The sequence below is a fragment of the Aspergillus luchuensis genome, chromosome 7 (assembly GCF_016861625.1).
Source record: "Aspergillus luchuensis IFO 4308 DNA, chromosome 7, nearly complete sequence".
NCBI lineage: Eukaryota > Fungi > Ascomycota > Eurotiomycetes > Eurotiales > Aspergillaceae > Aspergillus > Aspergillus luchuensis.
Window position 1 is genome coordinate 2,045,473 of NC_054855.1, and position 18,671 is coordinate 2,064,143.

Genomic DNA, 18,671 nt, shown 5'->3' on the forward strand with positions numbered 1-18,671 from the left:
GCATGATTCGGGATGAATACTAGTGGTCGATAGCGTCGTTCGGCATCCTATTGTTGCCTTTTTCGTGAACTTCCGAACATCCTCTCTCATTCAAGCCCCATGAAAGATGCAGATATGCATCTCGGAGTGACTTTGGCCTGCTGTCATGCCGGGGATAGGCCGTGCAAGGCGACTTTGCAGCAGCAGACTCAAGAGAAGCCGATGACTGGGACTGAAAAGGCAGCCGGCAAAGCCGCGAGGGAAGATCGGCGATGACGAGAGAAGTGGAGGATGCGCTGGAGGGCCGATGGAAATAACTGGACCCTGTTGAGGCGCTAATCCATTGGACAGGCCAGGATTTCAAGAAACATGTCGTCCTTTGCCCAGCAGCAGCAGCAGTGGTCGTGATCATGGGAAAAGTTCGTGCACTCCCATGTTGACAATGCTTGGTATGTTCCCCATTTCCCTGGGATAACAACAGAATGACTGAATGGATTGAAATGCAAGGTCAATAATTGAAAGAAAGGATGCTGGTCGGCTCATTTCCTGCCAGGGTCAGTGGAGCCCGTCGCGTGGCTGAAACGAGATCGCACTTCCGATCCCGCCGATGATCCCCTCCGTCAGGGTCACTGGCTATTAGTAGATAGAGGAATAGATATCTATCGCCTACAGAAAGAAGAATAAAAAGGGACCAGGAAGGATAGGATAACCAACAAAAAGAGGGACAGATTCGGTCAAATCATCCCCGCAGTATTTCCAACACTGAGTTAAATCGATCTATCCCATTCCAGCTACCAATCACCATCGCAATCTGGTGCCCCGAAAAACAACATGCTCAAGCAGCGATTGATTGATAGATTGAATGACATCCACATCCGCCTGTTCAACTCCCGCACGCTCGCATACATAGGAAAGAAAAAGGCGCATCATCCCACTCACTCACGCGCATGAACCCTCAACACAGAGAATAAAATGAAAAAAACCCAGAGAATGGTGGCTCAGACGAAATCTATGCAACTGTATGTATATAAGGAAAGATACCATATGCGTCCCAGTGTCATCACAAACCAAGGAGAAGAAGGAAAGAAAGGGTGGGGGAGAAGGAACACAAAGGGTTAAAGGAGCGTATCATCATCAGGCCTTCCAACTCGCCTTGGTTTTGAAAACGTAGCGTTGGCAGCTTCACGACGTAGTCTCCGTATCATGTGTGGCACTCGTAATCTCGACGGATTGGGTCTCCAGCTCTTTCGGCATCAGCCTGTCGCGCTGCTCCTCCATGGGTACCTTAGCCTCGGTGGTGGTTGTGGGTTCAGCAACGGATGCCTCTGCCACCGGCTGCGAGGCTGATCCTTCCACATTCGGCTTGGACGGGGTCTCTTCAACATGCTCGGGTGCCTCATCGCCCTTCTCTTCATCCCCAATCACGGCTGCCAAGCTGTGAAAATTGTAAAGGGGCTCTGCAAAGGAGCCTGCTCCCTCAGCCGAGCCCGCATGGTCTTCCGACATCGATTCGACCAGCGAGGAGAACGATGACGATGCGCTGGAAACATGCCGAAGATGCGAAGGCCTCGTGACATCTTTGAAAGACGACTGGACAACTGATGGAGGTGACATACTCGGCGCTTGGTCGGCCGCGCTTGCCGATGCTGCCGCGGGCTGCACTTCCTCGGCCGCAGCACTGGCTTCAGCGGCAGAGCCACCAGCTGGTTCAGAGCGGTCTACCTCCTTACCCTTGCCGGCTGATACAAGCTCCTCAGCCGCAATGGAAGAGGAACTGCTGGTAACCCTACCCAGCCGCGCATCCGGAGGCACATCCAAGGCGGAGCTGCTCGCATTGTGACTGGTGAGCCCGGTTTTGCGCGCAACCTTTTCGGCCTTCTTGGCTTCCTTCTCCTTTCTTTTGGCCTCTTTCTTGGCCTCTTTCTCCTCTCTCTTGCGCCGTTCTTCCTCGCTCGCTAGACTTAATCGGATCGCCTCCATCATCATCATCTCTTCCAGATCATCTATGCGATTCCGCCTCGAGCTCTGGCGAGGTGGCGCGATGTTACCGGACCCTTCTTCCGCCGAGTCGGCCTCGTGGCCAGCTCCACGCCTATCCGTGAGGAACGCCAGCGCCTGCAGCGCCGGGGATCCGGTGCGCGCGTTGGAATTCTGGGCTTCGGGCGCGCCGTTTCTCCGCATGACACTCCTTCTTCCCAGGCCAATCCGGGAATCATTTCCAGCGCCGTTAGAGTGCATCAAGTAAGCTGCAGTATGAAGGGCAGTTGCTGCCGCCGACCGCCGCGCCGCATGAGCTCGAGCATTGGCAAGCTTCTGAGCCCAATCGGGACGAATCCTATCGGTAGTGATCACAGTTGGATCGTTTGCAGATAACGAGGTCGCGCGTCGACGACCGGTGGTGGGGGTGTTCCCGGAGGATAGGGAGGATGTGGAAGACAGTGGAGAGGCCACATTGGGGCGCGAGCTCGGATCAGAAGCGTACGCTAGCCCTCTCCGGAACGGCGGGGGCGCATATGTCACCCCAAACTCCGGCTGGACACAGAATGGACACGCCGATGGTTCCGATACTAGCTGGCAGTCTTGGCTTTCGGCTTGTTCACCACCCTCAGCTGGAGCAGAATCTGGGTTAGAATCCCCATGCTCTGGCGGATGAGGGTCGGGACGTTTAATCTGAACAAAACATTCGGAGCATATTGGCTGGTCGCAACACCTCGTCCGATTGAGATACGGAGGATAGTACAGAAAACAGATAGGACATTCCGCCGCGTCCTTATATAGGTATGCTTCAATGGGTTGTCCGTTCACAAACGGGTCACGAGGCAACTGCATTTCACGTGAAGCCGCATCAGACTGGATTCCATGCTTCGGCGTGGTTAGCGACGCAAGAGTCTTGGCTCGCGCTCTAAACAGTGGTGAGCTCGATGTGCCGGACGCGATAGGAGATGTTGGGGAGGGGAGGGAATGTGCGGGCGTGGAAGACTGGGAAGCATCGGATCCGTATGACTGCGATCTTGACGTTATGGGGACCATCAAATATTGCACTGCGGCTGAGTCCGAAGCCTCCTTTGTGTCTTCCGCGGCCTTGGGTGGGTTCTTATATTCCAGCTCAGGGGGGATCTCGTCGGGAGGGGGAATGGGAAGACCACGCGCCGCAGCCATAAGCTGGTGCTCTGTCCACGAGTCCGAAAAGTCATTCAGTCCTCTCCAAAACGGCGCAAGTCGTCGTTCTATCTATAGAGAAATAGTCAGCATCAGCTTTGGGCTCTCCAAGGCCAGATTTGGCAGCGCGGCAAGCTTACCATTAGCTGTCGCACCACAGCCTTGTTGAAATCCTCTGGGCCCGTATAGACACCCTGGGTCACCAGATAACCACCATCCACATGTTCTTCTCTCATACTACGCTCCCGCTCCTTGAGCCGAGCTACCCGCTCTTTCTCTAGCCGGCGAGCCTCTCGTTCCTGCCTTGTTTCTCGTCGATGTTCGAGCGTGGCCAAATCTCGCTCTGAACTTCCGCCAATTCCGAGCAGGGACAGATCGGGCCGGCTACCCCGATTCGACCTGGAACCATCACCATGGTGGCGGTCACCATATGGGCCATGGTGATGACTGCGGCGACTGGACGAAGCAAGCGGCCGGCTCTCTTTTGCCTGAGAATTGCCCATCTCGAACGAGAATGGGGACCGACGTGTAAGCCGACAATAGTAGGGTTGGATGACTGGATAAGGACGGGTTAGAATCGACGGTGAGATTGGCAAGAGGCGGTCCGGATAAGAAAGCGGAGAAGGGAGCGAGCGAGGTTCCCGTCCGGTAATGAGAGGAGGGAAGGGACTAGCGATGGTCTGAAGAACGAACGCCCCGAAACACAGGAAGAAAGAAAATGAGGATCCAAAAATAATAAGTGAAGGGAAGGAAAAGGTGGAGCACACTTTAGAGGACCCTCAGTTGGTAGGGCGGGGAGGGGGATGGAAAAGAGATGATGCTAAGGAATCCGGGTGGCCATGTGAGCGACTGAGGTCGAAGCTGGAAGCGGCGATGAGATCAGACGTGCGGGCTTTAGTTAGCCGCGGGAAGACTTGGTATGGGGCCGGATCAGGGGGGGGGATATGTGGGTGTGGGTGTGTTGAAGGAGGAGGAGGAGTAATGTAGGGGGAAAGGATCTTCGTAGCAAAGACTACTTTTAGATATTGAGGAAGAGTGACGATTGACAAACCTACTTAAGTAGTTAAGCGATGAAGAGGAAGAAGAAAATAAGTTTCAAAGGGGGAAAAGAGAAAAGGGAAAAGGGCAGAAGATCAATGGCAGTTTACTGTTCAGTTCCAGTCAGTTTTACGGGGATTACAACAGTTACCAGCTGGTAAAAAGCAGGCCGGGTCGGGTCTGGTGCCGTACGAAAGATTACCTGATCAATCTCTCCGGATCCACTTTTCACCCGCCAAATCATGCCGCGGCTGGGTATCGGCCCGACTGTTACATTGTAATGGAGGCTGAAACCCATCTCTTGCTGTTGCAACTTGCATCTCGTTCCAATGGATACATCGAGTCTTACATCAATCATTTTTCCATTTATTGCTGAGTTCTCCCTGCAAAAATCTTTTATTTTTTATTTTTCCTTTTTCCACACACCGTACTTTCTTGTCACCATGGTAGAGTCATGCCATGCCATGCCATGCCAACTCAAATCAATGCGGCGAGGACGACACAAGAAACCTGTGGCTGAGAATGGCAGGCCTGCGCCACATCTCCATACCCGGTCTTGGCGGCCCGGAAAATCCCTCGGCCAATAACTGATCCTATCGTTATTTTTTCGGTCTCGAATAACTACTATTCCAATAGGGTCTGCTTGATGCTTCGTTGGAAGCCCATCTGACCAATTTCCAGAAAATCTTTTTTTTTCTTATTCTACTTGGATTTGATTTCTCACCGAGTGTCAAAGACGGTCGTTAGGCTGAATGCGCTTGTGACTGACCTACGCGCATTTTTTTCCTCCGATCTCTTCGCCGTCACCTGCACTGCTACCGTACTCAGGTATCTATCTATCTATCGATTGGGCAAATGACGACCACACCGTCCGATACGAAGCGCCTGCATATCACTCCATTCACCCCCGATCTTCTACCGGCCGTGCTCCCTGCATCGATCAAAGCCCTAGCTACGGAAATCTCCTTCCATTGCATCCCAACCTTCCCCGAAAACAACTACGGCTACGTGACCCTGCCAACCATGGAAGCCGACAAAATCAAAAAGAAGCTGAACGGTTCCATTCTCAAGGGCAAGAAGTTCAAGGTCGATACCGCTCGCCCAAAGAAGAGGTCAAGAGATGAAGAAGAGGAAGTCGACACTGCTCCCCAGAAGTCATCAGCCGATAAAAAGTCTTCGAAGAAATCCAAGAAGCTGAAAGCGGGCGAGGAAATCTTGGATGGCTATGAGCTCCCGAAGGATCGCCAAGTAAAGAGGGGCTGGACCGAGTCGGCAGATTCGAAGCAGGAAAGGCGCAAGGAAGAGAAGAAGAAGAAGAAAAGTAAGGACGAAAAGTCCGCAAAGTCGCAGGCCAAGTCCAAGTACACCGAAAAGGCCGAATGTCTGTTCCGAACAAAGCTACCACCCAATAAGGCCTCCGCCGACGAGGCTACGGAGACAAAGTCCAAAAAGAAGAGCAAAAAATCTGCGCAGGAAACGGTGGTTCATGAGTTCTCCAAAACCGTTACACATCCGAGTTTCCTACGTTCTGGGGATGAGCAATCAGCCCCAACAGTTGGATTCGAGGAGGGTAAGGGCTGGGTAGATGAAGCAGGGAATGTGAAAGAGACGGCCAGCGATCGGATAAGAAGCGATAAGTATAGACCAGGACAGGTAGCCGGAGCCAAGGAGAAGCGAAAGGCGGCAAAGGTTGTGAGGGATGAGTCTTCCCCTCCCAAGAAGGCCACAGGCCAAAAGAAAAAGGCCGTCGAGGAAGTAAAGTCCGATGAGGAATCAGAAGACTGGACCTCGTCTAGTGGGGAGAGTTCTTCTGAGGAAGATTCTACAGACTCCGAAAGCGATCAGGATTCAACTGCTTCAACGAATGAGTCGATCGATTCATCCAGCAGCGATGATGATACATCAGTTCGGTCAAATAAGCGCGAGCAAGAGAAAGTGGCTTCCGAATCAAAGCCCGCCGTGGATCAGAGTGCGTCATCAAACGTGAATGATAACCCACCGCCCTCTCAAACTGTCCACCCACTGGAGGCACTTTTTAAGAGACCCCCGCCGGGTGCACCTGAAGCGAAGCCTGAAACAGAGGGGGATGCGCCGTTCAGTTTCTTTGCGCAAGACGATTTAGAATCGGAAGATGAAGCAGAAGTCAAGCCGGCCGAACCGCAGACGCCTTTCACCAAGAGGGATCTGCAAGACCGAGGATTGAGAAGCGCTGCTCCGACCCCCGACACGGCTTTGATGGGTCGGGGAATTAACTGGAAGACTGCGGGACGGCCTGATCCTATGGATATAGATGATGAGACGCACCTGAATACTCCAGTACCCAAATCCGCGCCTGGGCCGAAGGAAGACTCAGACTTTACCAAATGGTTCTGGGAAAATCGGGGAGATAACAATCGCGCTTGGAAGAGGAGACGACGTGAGGCTGCTAAGGAGCAAAGGCAGAGGGAGAACCGCAGCAAGGGGATGAAAGGAAAATCTTAGAATACGATGCTTACCGCATAATCTTGCAAATAGCTTTGACATTAGATATTGCATAATTGGCATGCTTGCCCAGGCAAGCGTTAATTTCAATTTCGTCTCACAACCTGTAATTCTGGATTCGAGCGTAGGCTGCACGCTAGGGGAGCAAGTTACAGGAATGGTAGTAGACTATCCGTACAATCGATGGTATGGTTTATTGTTAGCTTCTGATACTCTGGTGTCTTTAATAACAATAGAGGACTGGTAGATCACGTGATACCAAGAATCCGGGGATGGATCGGAGGTCTGGCCTTTCCGCCTTCAGGCGCCAATAAACCATCATCTCCGCGGCAGCAATGAAGACCGACACGTCAACTCTTGATCCCAGGGGATAAGATAACCACCCCTCTCACAGCGAATTCGCCAGCCATGGTACTACGGCATAGCGCCTCTAGGGTGCTGTTTCTTTTCTCTGCTTTTCTACTCTGGACTTCTTTTGCGGTGGCTTCCTGTAAGTCACCCCCCCGATCGTCTGGTGTTCGATGCTGGCTCCGCTTTTACTGTCAAAAATAGAGAGAGGCTAATAGTCAGAACGCAGCCCCCGCGTCATTCTGCAAGTGCACCTGCTTTTCCAATAGTACGATCATCCCTCTCGATCCCGACTCTTCCGAATCGACATCGGCCTTGAACGGTGTCTCCCATTTCCTTCGTCGCAGCGATGATACCGCTATTTTGGATACAAGAGCGAAGAATTATCGCTCTTTGAACTGCAACGATTGTAACCGGAAGTTCTGCTTGGACTATGACTTGCCCACCTGCCATGGTGCTAAGGAAGATGATGTCTTTACCACCTGTTTCCGTATGATTTCCCCTCCTCCCCCCAAGTCACTCGCCAGTGTTCGTGCTCTGCTAACATGTCGTCTGTACTTCAGAGAGAGACTCCCGGAAAGACCAAGCCATTGTATTCATGTTTATCATTGCTACTGGCAGTCTGCTTGCCTGGGCGATCTTTAAGCCTTGGGTAGAGAAGTGGCTCGAGGTATCTTATTCATCAGGTCCACGGCTTTCTTTTACGGAAGCGCTGACTCGTTCTAAAGGCTGCGAGAGAGCGGCGGTTATATATCCCAGTGTCCGAAAATGCTGGTCGTTAGGGACACATGTCATATCCAGATTATACACAATCATAGTCCGGTACCTTTTTACCCGGAGACCCAGTCCAGTCGCTCGAGGCCATCGAAGCCGGCCATCTGCGGCACCAGGGGTAAAATGAATCGACGTCTCGAATGATCATCAAGGTCGGAGCATGACTCACGCGCGACATGTGGGTTTGACACGTGCTACCGAATGCATGTCTTGACATAACAACACATGAGCATAACAGCTCACAATTGTCGTCTCAGAAAGATCATCTTTCCCTTTTATGGTGGGCATACCATGGCAAATTGTACAGATCGGCCGGTGCCCTCCCACTTCCAAGCAATATTTCGCAACTTGTTACCCGAAGAGTTGCTACTTAGTTGTCTGATTGTAAATACAACCTTCTTGTGAATTCAGGGCAGTTTCAGTGTTACTTTCATATCCCATATACGAACAAGAGCTACACCCGTCGACATATGTGTAAAGATACTGATATCCGAGATCGATCTATGCCTTTCACTAGTTACCGTAGTATCCATTATTCTTAAGCATTCGAAACACTTTATGGCTAGGATATGTTGCAGGGATGAAAGACAAGTAGTAAGTCCATTCTGTCTTTAAATACTTAACCTTTGGTGACAACATCTGGCATGAAATCCAGACAAAGTGGTGGCAAGGTTCACGGTCTAGACCATGCAACCGACGACACAATTGCATAAGTAGTATTATGCCAAGTCACTCCACACAAGATCATGTACTGTGGCTGGCCTGTCCGGTGTCTTCAGATGAAGCTTTGTCTTGTTCCAGGCAACATGACCGGATCCAGTCATGAGTGGGTAGCAGCTTCCGGATAGCGGAAGGTGATCGTAAAGTGTGACAGAAGCTAGATGGTTAACCTAGCTGTACATGGCACCTGCAGTGTCTGAACTCTGAAGTACTAGTTTATCAATTCATCGAGTTCGAGGGGGGAAGATGGGGTGTGATTGGTGTACGTATTTGCTGTTTGTCGGGGGTTGCGGGGCGCCCCGGGTTGAAGTGGCCCAGCAGTGGATACGCAATCGGTTAGTGGGATTTTTTAGTCGCACTCACTAGTTAGTTAACTGAACTAACTCACTCTCTACTATAACTATCTAGAGACTACGGACGTAGTAACTACAAGAAGATTCATATCCCTGCGGATTGCGGGGAGATTTTTACAATAATCATAAATTTCTGCAAACATACCATTTGTGTGATTGACCGGCATGCTCGCCACCTGCAAGCTTTCCTGCCCTCGGAAGCCGGAAACCAATCCCTACAAAGGAATGTAGCACCATCCATCCATCCCCCTCCCCAATATACTTCTACTGGTAATAAATAGAATATGACAGCCGTCTATGGATACTGGCATGTATGTATGTGGACATCCAAGGAAAGTCCGGTTGCAGCTCCGGCCCCTGGGGCTCGACTGAACCTAAATTGTGCCGGTGATACAACAGATTCTGTGCACTATGCGCCCTTATAGAAAAGCCAATGTTCCCTGGCGGGAAAAGAGCACCGCTTACTGGAAAGCTGAAAATTTTCACAACAGGGGAAAGTTTGGTTGGCAAATCAAGAAAGTCGGATAAGAAGGGGGGTTCCATACAATTCGACCACGATTGACCCTGGAACCGCATCACTTGGACGAACCCGCGTCCTGTCAGGTGGCGCCCGCTACTCTTAGCAGGCCACTACTAAGAAAGACTTGTTGTACCTTACTTCATACAACCCACACACTCAAATCCCCTCTCTTGTCTTTTCTGCAAGAAAATGACTACCCTTTGGTTCCGAGAACCAGTCAACCTGCCTTTTCACTGTCTCCACTTCTCCACCGTCGCCTTTTTTATTGCCGTTCCCTTTCTTTCTTCTTTCCAGCTTCCCGCTCTCTCTTTCGCTCTTTAATCCGCTACTCTTTCTTCAAGCTGAGACACTTGGCCGCCGATCTCTTCAGAATCCTCCAGTCTCTGCTTCCCTTCCTGCTACTGCGTCACCTTTTTCTTTCCTGACCCAGAGCGAAAGCATTCAGTTGGTTTCGTCGGATCGAGAACGAACGAACTCATTACCAGTCTATCGACAGTTGGGTGGTGTTCTTTGCGTTCGGCACTTCCCAACAATTCTCGATCTGCACTCTCAAATCTGAGGCAAACAAGCACATTCCAAGAGGAGGATCAGTAGCAAGGATTTTATTGTTTTGCGGAGGGCTTGCCGTAAGAAACTTGGTTTTTTGTACAGAAGATGGTATTAACACTGCAGCAAAGACCAACCGCCTCGGACCATAAGTTTCCCACCGTTCAGCTCTTCCTTCTATGTATGCAGACCCCTTGTCTTTTTGCTGTCTTTGCTATGCTAACGTCTGGTCCTGGGTAGCAATATGCCGCGTCGCAGAGCCAATTGCCTTGACTTCCATTTTCCCATACTCATGGGTAATGGTCAGGGACTTCCATGTGGCTGATACCAACAGCGCCTCTTTCTATGCCGGTATTCTCGTCTCTGCATTCTCCCTTTGTGAAGCCCTCACCGGTATGTTTTGGGGCGGTCTTTCAGACCGTGTCGGCCGCAAACCTGTTCTCATCTCCGGCTGCTTTGGCACGATGCTATCCCTCCTCATCGTGGGTTTCTCCTCTAATTTCTGGGTGGCCCTCTTCGGACGGGCCCTTGGTGGGATTTTAAACGGGAACATCGGTGTGATCCAGACCATGGTCGGTGAATTGGTCAAGAATCCAGAGCATGAACGTAAGAAGATCCTCGTATTCCCTGGTCGTGGCGGTAACTGTTAGTTGGAGCTGCTGCTGACTGTGCGCACCTATAGCCCGCGCTTACGCTGTGATGCCTTTCGTGTGGTCAATCGGTACGATTATCGGGCCAGGTAAGTGTGTTGGAAAATTTCAAGGTACAAATGGACACAGATGTTAATGGGTTCATCCGATAGCGATTGGAGGTTTGCTGGCAAAGCCTGCTGAAGGTTTCCCCTCCCTGTTCTCTATGAATGGCCTATTTGGCAAATTCCCTTACCTTCTGCCTAATCTTGTCTGCTCCGGATTACTTCTCTGTAGCATCATCTCCAGCTGGATCTTGCTCGAGGAGACGCATCCCGATATGCAACCGTGCAGTAGGCCAGATGACCTGGATCATCCTTCCGTGGAGCGTCCTCTACTTGCAACTGCAGGAGCTACCGCCAACGCAGGCGCAGATTTACGTGCAGAGTCCTACGGCACTTTCAACCAAGTCCATCTCCATGAAGATGAAGATTGGACAGTGTACGCCGATGGTTCGAAGCCCGAATCCACTCCGCAGAAGCCGACTATTTTCACATGGCGAGTGACCATGCTCATCATCGCTTTGGCAATCTTCACTTACCACTCGATGACGTATGACCACCTGTTGCCCATTTTCTTGCAAGATAAGAATGCCAGCAGCATCGCCATGTCGTCGAATTCGGCGTTCCGTTTTCCGGGCGGGGTCGGCCTCTCAACTCGAACCGTTGGGCTGATCATGTCAAGTGATGGCATAATTGCACTTGTCATCCAAAGCCTTATCTTCCCTTTCCTGGCTCAGCGCCTGGGTGTCTGGCGGCTCTTTGTTGTCGTCACCATTCTTCATCCGCTAGCCTATTTTATCGTACCCTTCCTTATCTTCGTTCCCAGCCAACATGTGATCTTCGGCATCTACACCTGCTTGGTTGTCCGCAACATTCTCTCGATCATCGATTACCCCGTCCTTCTTATTCTCATCAAACAGGCCAGTCCCTCCGATTCCGTTCTCGGCAAGATCAATGGACTCGCGGCCTCGGCTGGCGCCTTCTCACGCACGATGGCTCCACCGATTGCAGGCTTCTTGTACAGTACGGGTTCCAAGATCGATTTCACGGCCTTGGCCTGGTGGGGAAGCACTTTTGTCGCAGCCATTGGCGCTGTGCAGCTCTTCTTCATTGAACAAAAGAAACATGCCTCTATCACGGTTCAGCCAGCTGCGCATTGCCACTATGCGTCTCATGCCACGCCAGTCAAAGATGAGACTGTCCATATCATTGTGACAGACGTTGATGGCGATGGGACTGGCCATGTATAGGAGGACTATTGTTTGGAGGCAACGGTAGGACTCATTCATGAGACTTATTCGCGTGAGAGCTATGCGTTCTATCTTGCATACTATGAGACCATGATATTGTTGTTATCGAAAATGTTCCTGATTCGCTGTGCTGCATTCTAGCGCTCAAAAGGTGTCCCGGAGTCTATCACTGTATATAGAACGAAATAAATTACAAATCATATACTGCATATAAACTTGATGAAACGTACACATCCGTTTAGCATTTGCGTCCGTCTGGGGTCCTGTACTCGACTGTCGATGATGCGAACAAAGGCGGTAGGATGAGTTTTGGCTGCACCCATCGCAGGGCGGTGAGAAATCCAGGGTTTTTGGCCGATTACCACCACCTCACTAACGCAACGCTAGTCCCCATTAGGGTTAGTTTTGTTTACCGCGACATCCTGGCAACGGGCCGAAAATAATCATCATCATAATAAACGCCGCCTCGAACCCCATCACAAACTCCGCATTGTTGTCCCTCCCCACGAACTCTGGGACTGCTCCATACCCTTTCCCATCGATTGGTGTTGGGACGCTAGTCCACACTATCGAGATCTCCAATCTCGTCTCCCTCAAGAGAGATACTTTACCCACCGTCACCATGTCTACCCCGTTATCCTCCTTGACACCCTCGCGCCAGAACTCTCGAGCCTTCTCGCCGAGCTATGGCAAACCTGCTTTTGCTGTAGAGGAGGACGATATGGATGCGCCTGAGGATCCCATATCGAGCCCCTTCAAAGTGTCTACAGAAGTCCAAGAAGAAGATCCCATCCCTGAGCACGATGTCTACGAATCGCACGACGATCAGGTTTTGGACAACGATGATGTTGAATCAGTGATGCCAGCACCTAGCTCGCCGTTCCAGTTCAATGCAAGAGAAGAGACTGTGGACTTCCAGAGACTGCGGGCCCTCAATCGGCGCATGTCTTCAGGGGGCATCGGTGACCACTCCATGACGCCTAGAAAGCGCTCCTACGAGCAAGTCCCTGACGGTACGGATGGTGATGAGACCCCAAATGATAGATACAAGAAGGGTACTGGTCCGAGAAGCTCTCCAGATATCAACGTCTACGCTGATGAGGACGTTGACTTCGTTGCTGATCACGACCTGGAAGAAGGTGCTGGCCAGGAAGTTGTGAATAGCATGGTGGAGGAAAATAACAACGAAGGCATGAGCACTGTCCTCCATGAGAATGATAAGGACAACTCCCAAGAAATGGATGAGAACCTTGACTTGCAGGAAGCAGACGACGCTATGACGGATGACTCCAACGAATCTATGGATGAGACACGCCTCAGCACATTCTCCGCTATTCCAGATATGACCACTTTCGCACGACTTCGAAATGATTCGCCTTACAAGACATCACGACCTCATCTAGGCGACGCGGAATTGGCCAGTCCTTCCCCCGCAAGGAGGTCACCTCGACGAAGCATTCTCAACAATATGGGAACCCCTCTTGCATCCCCTGCACCACGAAAGCGAGAATCAAGAAGCATACATGATACGCCTAACCTGCTTGATTTGACCGATCAGCCAAGCATTTACCCCCGTCAGCGTTATAGTGTACAGAATGAGCGCTACTCTCCTTCCCGCCGATCTCCCTTGAGGACCGCCAGAGACTCCGTAAGATCACCTGCAAAGGCTTCCCTTTTGGACTTTGACATCCCCTCTGTGCCTACTCCTCGGTCAATTCCAACGGTCACTCCCCGGGAGCTTGAGACTCTGAAATCCGGCTTCCTCTCCGAGATCTCTTCCCTCAAGGCCACTCTCAGCGGGAAGGAAGCGGAGGTTGCCAGTCTCAAGCAGGCAGTTGCAGACGCAGAACGCCGCGTAGGGGAGGCTCTAGAAGAAGTTCGTAACGAAGTTGCGCGCAAGGAATCTCTGGAATTTGAGCAAGCTGAGTGGCAGCGGAGGGGCCAAGAAATGGAAGATATCCTTAGAGAAGTGAGAGCTGAAATTGTCGAGGGTGAGCAAGAGAAAGAACGATTGGCGAGGAAGGTGGATGAGGCAGAGAAGTCTAGGGAGCAGTTGGAGGGCCGAGTGGTCGAACTGGAGAGTCAGTTGGCTTCGGCTCTCCAGTCTGCCTCCTCCGCTGGGAACGCAGCCCCTGAAAATACGTCTCGCACCAAGACGTCCGAAGAGACTGCCAAAGAAGTGCAAGAGGCCGTGGAGAAAGTTGCACGTGAGCTTCATACGCTTTACAAGAGCAAGCACGAAACCAAGGTCGCTGCATTGAAAAAGAGTTACGAAGCTCGCTGGGAAAAGCGCGTGCGTGAAGCCGAGAATAAGCTGACTGCTGCCAACGAAGAGAATGAGCGACTGAGAATAGAGCGAGATGCCGCCGTGTCAGAGCCCCCACGAGTCGACCCTAGTCTATTCGCACAGGAGCGGGAGGAGCACGAAGCAGAGAAGCGTGTGATGGAGGCACAGGTCAAGGGATTGCAGCAGGAAATGACGGCACTGAAAGAAGACAACGAGCGCCTGCACGCGGAGCTGAAGCAGGAGCGAGCAGAGAAAGGCGAATTGGTGGCAGCTGTGGACGAATGGTTGGCAATCCAGCAGGACCAGCCCCCAGCACAGAGCGCCCCTCTGCCTTTGACCACCAGAGAGCTTGAGTCGCCAGAGCCAGTGTTTGCCGCCCCGGAACCTCCCACTGAGAGCTTCCAGAGGAGCGTTAGCCGTGGCAGCACCTCAGGTGGCATTCGTCCTCCAAGTACCACCTCGAGCAATGGCGAAAAGAGAATCCCTAGGATCGGAGCAGTGGGCAACAGACATGCTCGAGGCAACAGCGGCAGTAAGTCCGGGATCGCCCTCCCCACACCCGGGCGCAGTGGTATCATGGGATCCATTGAACGAATGGGCCGTGGTGGTGCTTAAAGCTTGCACTCTCATTCTGCTTTGACGATAATATTTTCTTTCTTTGATTCCCTTGATTTTGATTCCCTCTTTGTGAATTCTGCAACTTCCTCGATATTGACTGGATTATTTGCTTATTGTATATTGGTATGGTTGTTGGCTGGGCACATACTATTCCTGGTTGAGATATCCCCGAGACGGCGTTTTTGGCTGAAGGCCATGGAACCCACGGACTGGTTTGATCAATGAATGACGGATTTATCGATGTAACGTGTTTATGCTTTTATGATAGCTCTTCAAATTTCTATTACAGTACGCTCTTGAGAAGTAGTTGTCGACACATGCATTATCCAACGGTGGCCTTGATGTGGATTCTACACCTGGCCGGACTTTAGGACTCTATTCCATGAGATAGAATTAGCCCCATACATTATTTAAATTTTGGCAGAAAACTATAGAAATAATGTCACGTACTCAAATCCACTTCCAAGACTGTCATCCTTCCAGGATACCTCCAAGACCATTTTCCACATCTACTCCTGAGTCTATTTTAAGGTGCCTTTCAGGATACCTTCTAGAATACCCTCCTAATGCCAGCTCCACGGGCACTAACGGCGCTCATACTAAGGCTGAGACCCTAACGTAAGATAGTAGAGAACTACAGCAATTGAAAATGATAGAATCCGAACAACACTGGTCTCCGACAGGTATTAGATAAGATGTTTCTTGTAAAAGTCAGTCACATGATAGGGATAAATCTGTATATGCTAACTCTAGAGAGTTTCTATATAATGACACACAGAGTCCAAATAGCCATGGTGTTAGGGGAGAAAAAGGCAGTGTAATGTAAAGCCTTAAAACCCGTTATCTTCAGGCTAGTAATCATTTGTCGTCTTATAACCGTTTATCACCCCTTTAAGACAGGAGGCCATGGATACTATTGATAATACCCTGGGAGTGGGCACCACAGAAGGTGTGAGGTTATTGAGTTGTGCGCCGTCTGTGAAGAAGAAGAAGGTAGGCACTGAAGTAACACCTAAATCGGCAGTGAGTTTCCCAAGGTCGTCAGGATCAACTTCGTAGAATATGATGGACGGGTAGTCGTAGCTGAACGAATCGAAGTTAGGGCGAAGAATCTTGCAAAGACCGGCCCAGTCAACGAAGAACATGACTATGGCTTGCTCTTCAGAGTCGATGACCCTTCTCGGTGAATTCAGCAGACCTAAAATGATGGGAATAATTTACTGATTTCTGAAAGACGGGTAGTCTGATGAAGGGCCAGCCTTCAACTATCTAGTTTATATATTTACGTGTATATATATATATATGTGTGTGTGTGTTATTATTCAGGGTGATTCTTATAGCATCAGACAATCTTGCACACATACACACACACATCAAGTGTATAGATTTATATATATTTGTAAACTGTCGGACATCCCATGAGCTTACCTATGGAAGCCGGAAGTCGCCCATTAGCGAAGAGCGCTAGATCAACCCTGAAGAAGCATATTTACATGTCATTCAATATGACCACTATTCTATAACAGGTCATGACTTGGCCGAGCGTTCAATAGAATCGGTAAATTCTTCATTTCCGGCATGCTGAGAATTAATATTATGTACAGTGTATGTGTCTTTGGGAAGTTTAGTCCTAAGCATAAGTACTTAGTAGTGGATACGACTGACGATGAACAACAGATGGATAAGCGGGTTTATACTTGATCCCCTCGAAAAAAAAAAAAATCCTTCCCTTTACTACATCTAGTCTTCAATGGCCTTGTCTCATTCGTGTACAGAAAGTCACTAGCAGAAATACAGGTAATATGCACTAAGACTAGGCGGGTATTAGTATTTGGATGTGCTCTTGGCTGCTGCTAGAGTGAGGGGTTCAATTCCGTCCCAATGCCACGTTAAGTTCACTCTATACGCCAAGCGTCGGGAACTGAATATATATATCTCAACTCGCTTATAGTAGGATTAAGGAGTAGTAGCCATCAGCTAATCACTCAACAGTATACGAGAATGCTGCCAATAATCTCACAAGATGTAAAACATCAGTTGCTTGGACGAAAATTTACCGGAGGAATAGTAGTATCTGTTCATCAGCTACAACTTGAATCCTGCTAACATCTGGCGGGGTTACCCCGCGATCTGCACCGCATCCATCAAAAATTGACAGACCAACACAAACTGTCCGCAGTTCATCGACTAGCTTCAATGGCTATCACATTTTTATTTTCCCAAAGTCATGCGGGAGTTTCCGAGCAGTCATTGAGTCAAATCCTGCAACAATCCCCTAAGGGATCAAATATTCACACCCATAGCCGGGGCCAGATCAAGTAGTAGCAGGAGGGGCATGCGACAGCTCTCCTTCTCCATCTGTCAGGCCCACCTCGTGCAGCGCAAGTCTTCTGACACGGACCTCTCTCGGACTCGCCTAAACCTTGTTAGCCACGCACGGTATGACTTCATTTCCGTCGTGGTGATGCCTTTATTCCGCCTGTGAGTTTACCCAGCCTTCTCTCTCCTCTTCTCCCCTCTCCCGTCCATCGGGTTACTGCTGGTGGCTTGCAGCAGACATGAAAGAACGTGGGGTGGCAAGCAGGGCCATGGCTCTCGGATTGCCATGTCCGAGCTCAAGCTTGCTCGGCAAGATGTCCGAGTGCGTACATAGAGAGGACCAACTGCGGCAGTTTAATGTATCTGCTGCCCCCTTGCTCAAGTCGAGCGGGTGAGGATACTCCGTACAGAAGTATAGAATGAGTCATGGGATTGGTATGTAATGTTAGTTATATCCCTCAGTTGTACTCTACGGGGTGAGGGCCGCTTATCGAGGGTATCCTTCCTTGATAGGTATGATTACCGGAACAGGCAAGACGCTCCTAGGCTCTCCCCGGATCTGGGGTTATCCGCTGGATGGTAAGTAAGTAGTGGGGAGCGTGCCACTGTGGCTGAGTATTTTTCTATCTGTGATTCCATGGTGGGAAGATGTCTAGGTACTTACTTTCTATAGGATATTAGGAAACGTGTGCGGGTGTTGCACTTTCATACTATCCACCAATTACGTACAGGATATTCCAACTGAACTAAGTAGTAGGCAAGGATAGGAGAGGGGCGCATGATATGATATCTTAAGTAAGGGGAAAAGGAATGCGAAAGATCAGGTTCCTGTCCATCTATCAATCTAAGAGAAGAAGTCAGCTCCCCCGGCCTCCCCGGGTTAGTTCTGAAAAGATAGCACGGAGCAGTCCGAGAACGAAAAAAAAAGGGGGAGGTGAAACTGGGGCAAAGGCGGGAGAATGTTGGCTGGAGAAACTGGAGCTGGAAGGTTCGATCGCCCGCAATAGATGGATCAAGCGAAATTCGGCTCTGGGGTCGAAGAGTTGACCCAATTCCAATTCCATGCCCCCTTACTATTAATGGCAGCTGATGACTGGGGATGATACGTAACTTGCCCCAGACACGAAAAAAGCTAAGGCTACCGACTTCAAGTAAAACAACCGGCACCGTCACAGCTCCATTTCGCCAGTCCAGGGAAAAACGAGAAAATCCCGGTCTTTCCCCGATCGGGAGCAACTCCACGTTTCTGTGTCCAATTCGGGAGGCATTACGCGATTTATGATTGGTGGCCAATCGTCCTCCAGCCGACGGTTAGTCAGCTGTGGAAGTCCCACATGGGAATCCGCTCAAATGTCACTGATTGGTGTGGGGGAAATCCCTCGTGATGCGTCGGAGATTATCCACACGGGCCAATCACCACCGCTTGGGCGTTGGTTCGTTTTTCCCCCACGAATTACTACTTACTGTATACTTCCCTATACTACTAAGTACTAAGCCACTGCTGGGTCCCCCGTATTTTCATTGTGGTCCAGTCACATCAATCTCTAATTACGGCATGGAAATCTCGTTGTTTTACCTTCTAGTAGTA

General features: G+C 50.3%; 7 protein-coding genes across 7 annotated transcripts; 4 read left to right on the forward strand and 3 right to left on the reverse strand.

The window, feature by feature from the left end:
- Positions 1-19: 19 nt before the first annotated feature.
- Positions 20-391, reverse strand: AKAW2_70711A (uncharacterized protein; the record flags this gene model as incomplete). The annotated part of the gene is made up of 1 exon (XM_041683323.1): positions 20-391. The coding sequence occupies one exon, from the start codon at positions 389-391 to the stop codon at positions 20-22; it is 372 nt and encodes a 123-aa protein (XP_041547595.1).
- Positions 392-1,161: 770 nt separating this feature from the next.
- sip5 (Sip5p) lies at positions 1,162-3,641 on the reverse strand (the record flags this gene model as incomplete). Its single annotated transcript, XM_041683324.1, has 2 exons — positions 1,162-3,210; positions 3,279-3,641. 2 exons carry the CDS (start codon positions 3,639-3,641, stop codon positions 1,162-1,164), a joined length of 2,412 nt encoding a protein of 803 aa, XP_041547596.1.
- Positions 3,642-5,031: 1,390 nt separating this feature from the next.
- Positions 5,032-6,657, forward strand: AKAW2_70713S (uncharacterized protein; the record flags this gene model as incomplete). The annotated part of the gene is made up of 1 exon (XM_041683325.1): positions 5,032-6,657. One exon carries the CDS (start codon positions 5,032-5,034, stop codon positions 6,655-6,657), a length of 1,626 nt encoding a protein of 541 aa, XP_041547597.1.
- A 408-nt stretch (positions 6,658-7,065) lies between these two features.
- AKAW2_70714S (uncharacterized protein) lies at positions 7,066-7,787 on the forward strand (the record flags this gene model as incomplete). Its single annotated transcript, XM_041683326.1, has 4 exons — positions 7,066-7,147; positions 7,235-7,495; positions 7,569-7,675; positions 7,734-7,787. 4 exons carry the CDS (start codon positions 7,066-7,068, stop codon positions 7,785-7,787), a joined length of 504 nt encoding a protein of 167 aa, XP_041547598.1.
- Positions 7,788-10,097: 2,310 nt separating this feature from the next.
- AKAW2_70715S (MFS transporter) lies at positions 10,098-11,859 on the forward strand (the record flags this gene model as incomplete). The annotated part of the gene is made up of 3 exons (XM_041683327.1): positions 10,098-10,524; positions 10,601-10,657; positions 10,721-11,859. 3 exons carry the CDS (start codon positions 10,098-10,100, stop codon positions 11,857-11,859), a joined length of 1,623 nt encoding a protein of 540 aa, XP_041547599.1.
- Positions 11,860-12,481: 622 nt separating this feature from the next.
- Positions 12,482-14,761, forward strand: AKAW2_70716S (uncharacterized protein; the record flags this gene model as incomplete). Its single annotated transcript, XM_041683328.1, has 1 exon — positions 12,482-14,761. The coding sequence occupies one exon, from the start codon at positions 12,482-12,484 to the stop codon at positions 14,759-14,761; it is 2,280 nt and encodes a 759-aa protein (XP_041547600.1).
- An 854-nt stretch (positions 14,762-15,615) lies between these two features.
- AKAW2_70717A (thioredoxin family protein) lies at positions 15,616-15,909 on the reverse strand (the record flags this gene model as incomplete). Its single annotated transcript, XM_041683329.1, has 1 exon — positions 15,616-15,909. The coding sequence occupies one exon, from the start codon at positions 15,907-15,909 to the stop codon at positions 15,616-15,618; it is 294 nt and encodes a 97-aa protein (XP_041547601.1).
- Positions 15,910-18,671: the final 2,762 nt, after the last annotated feature.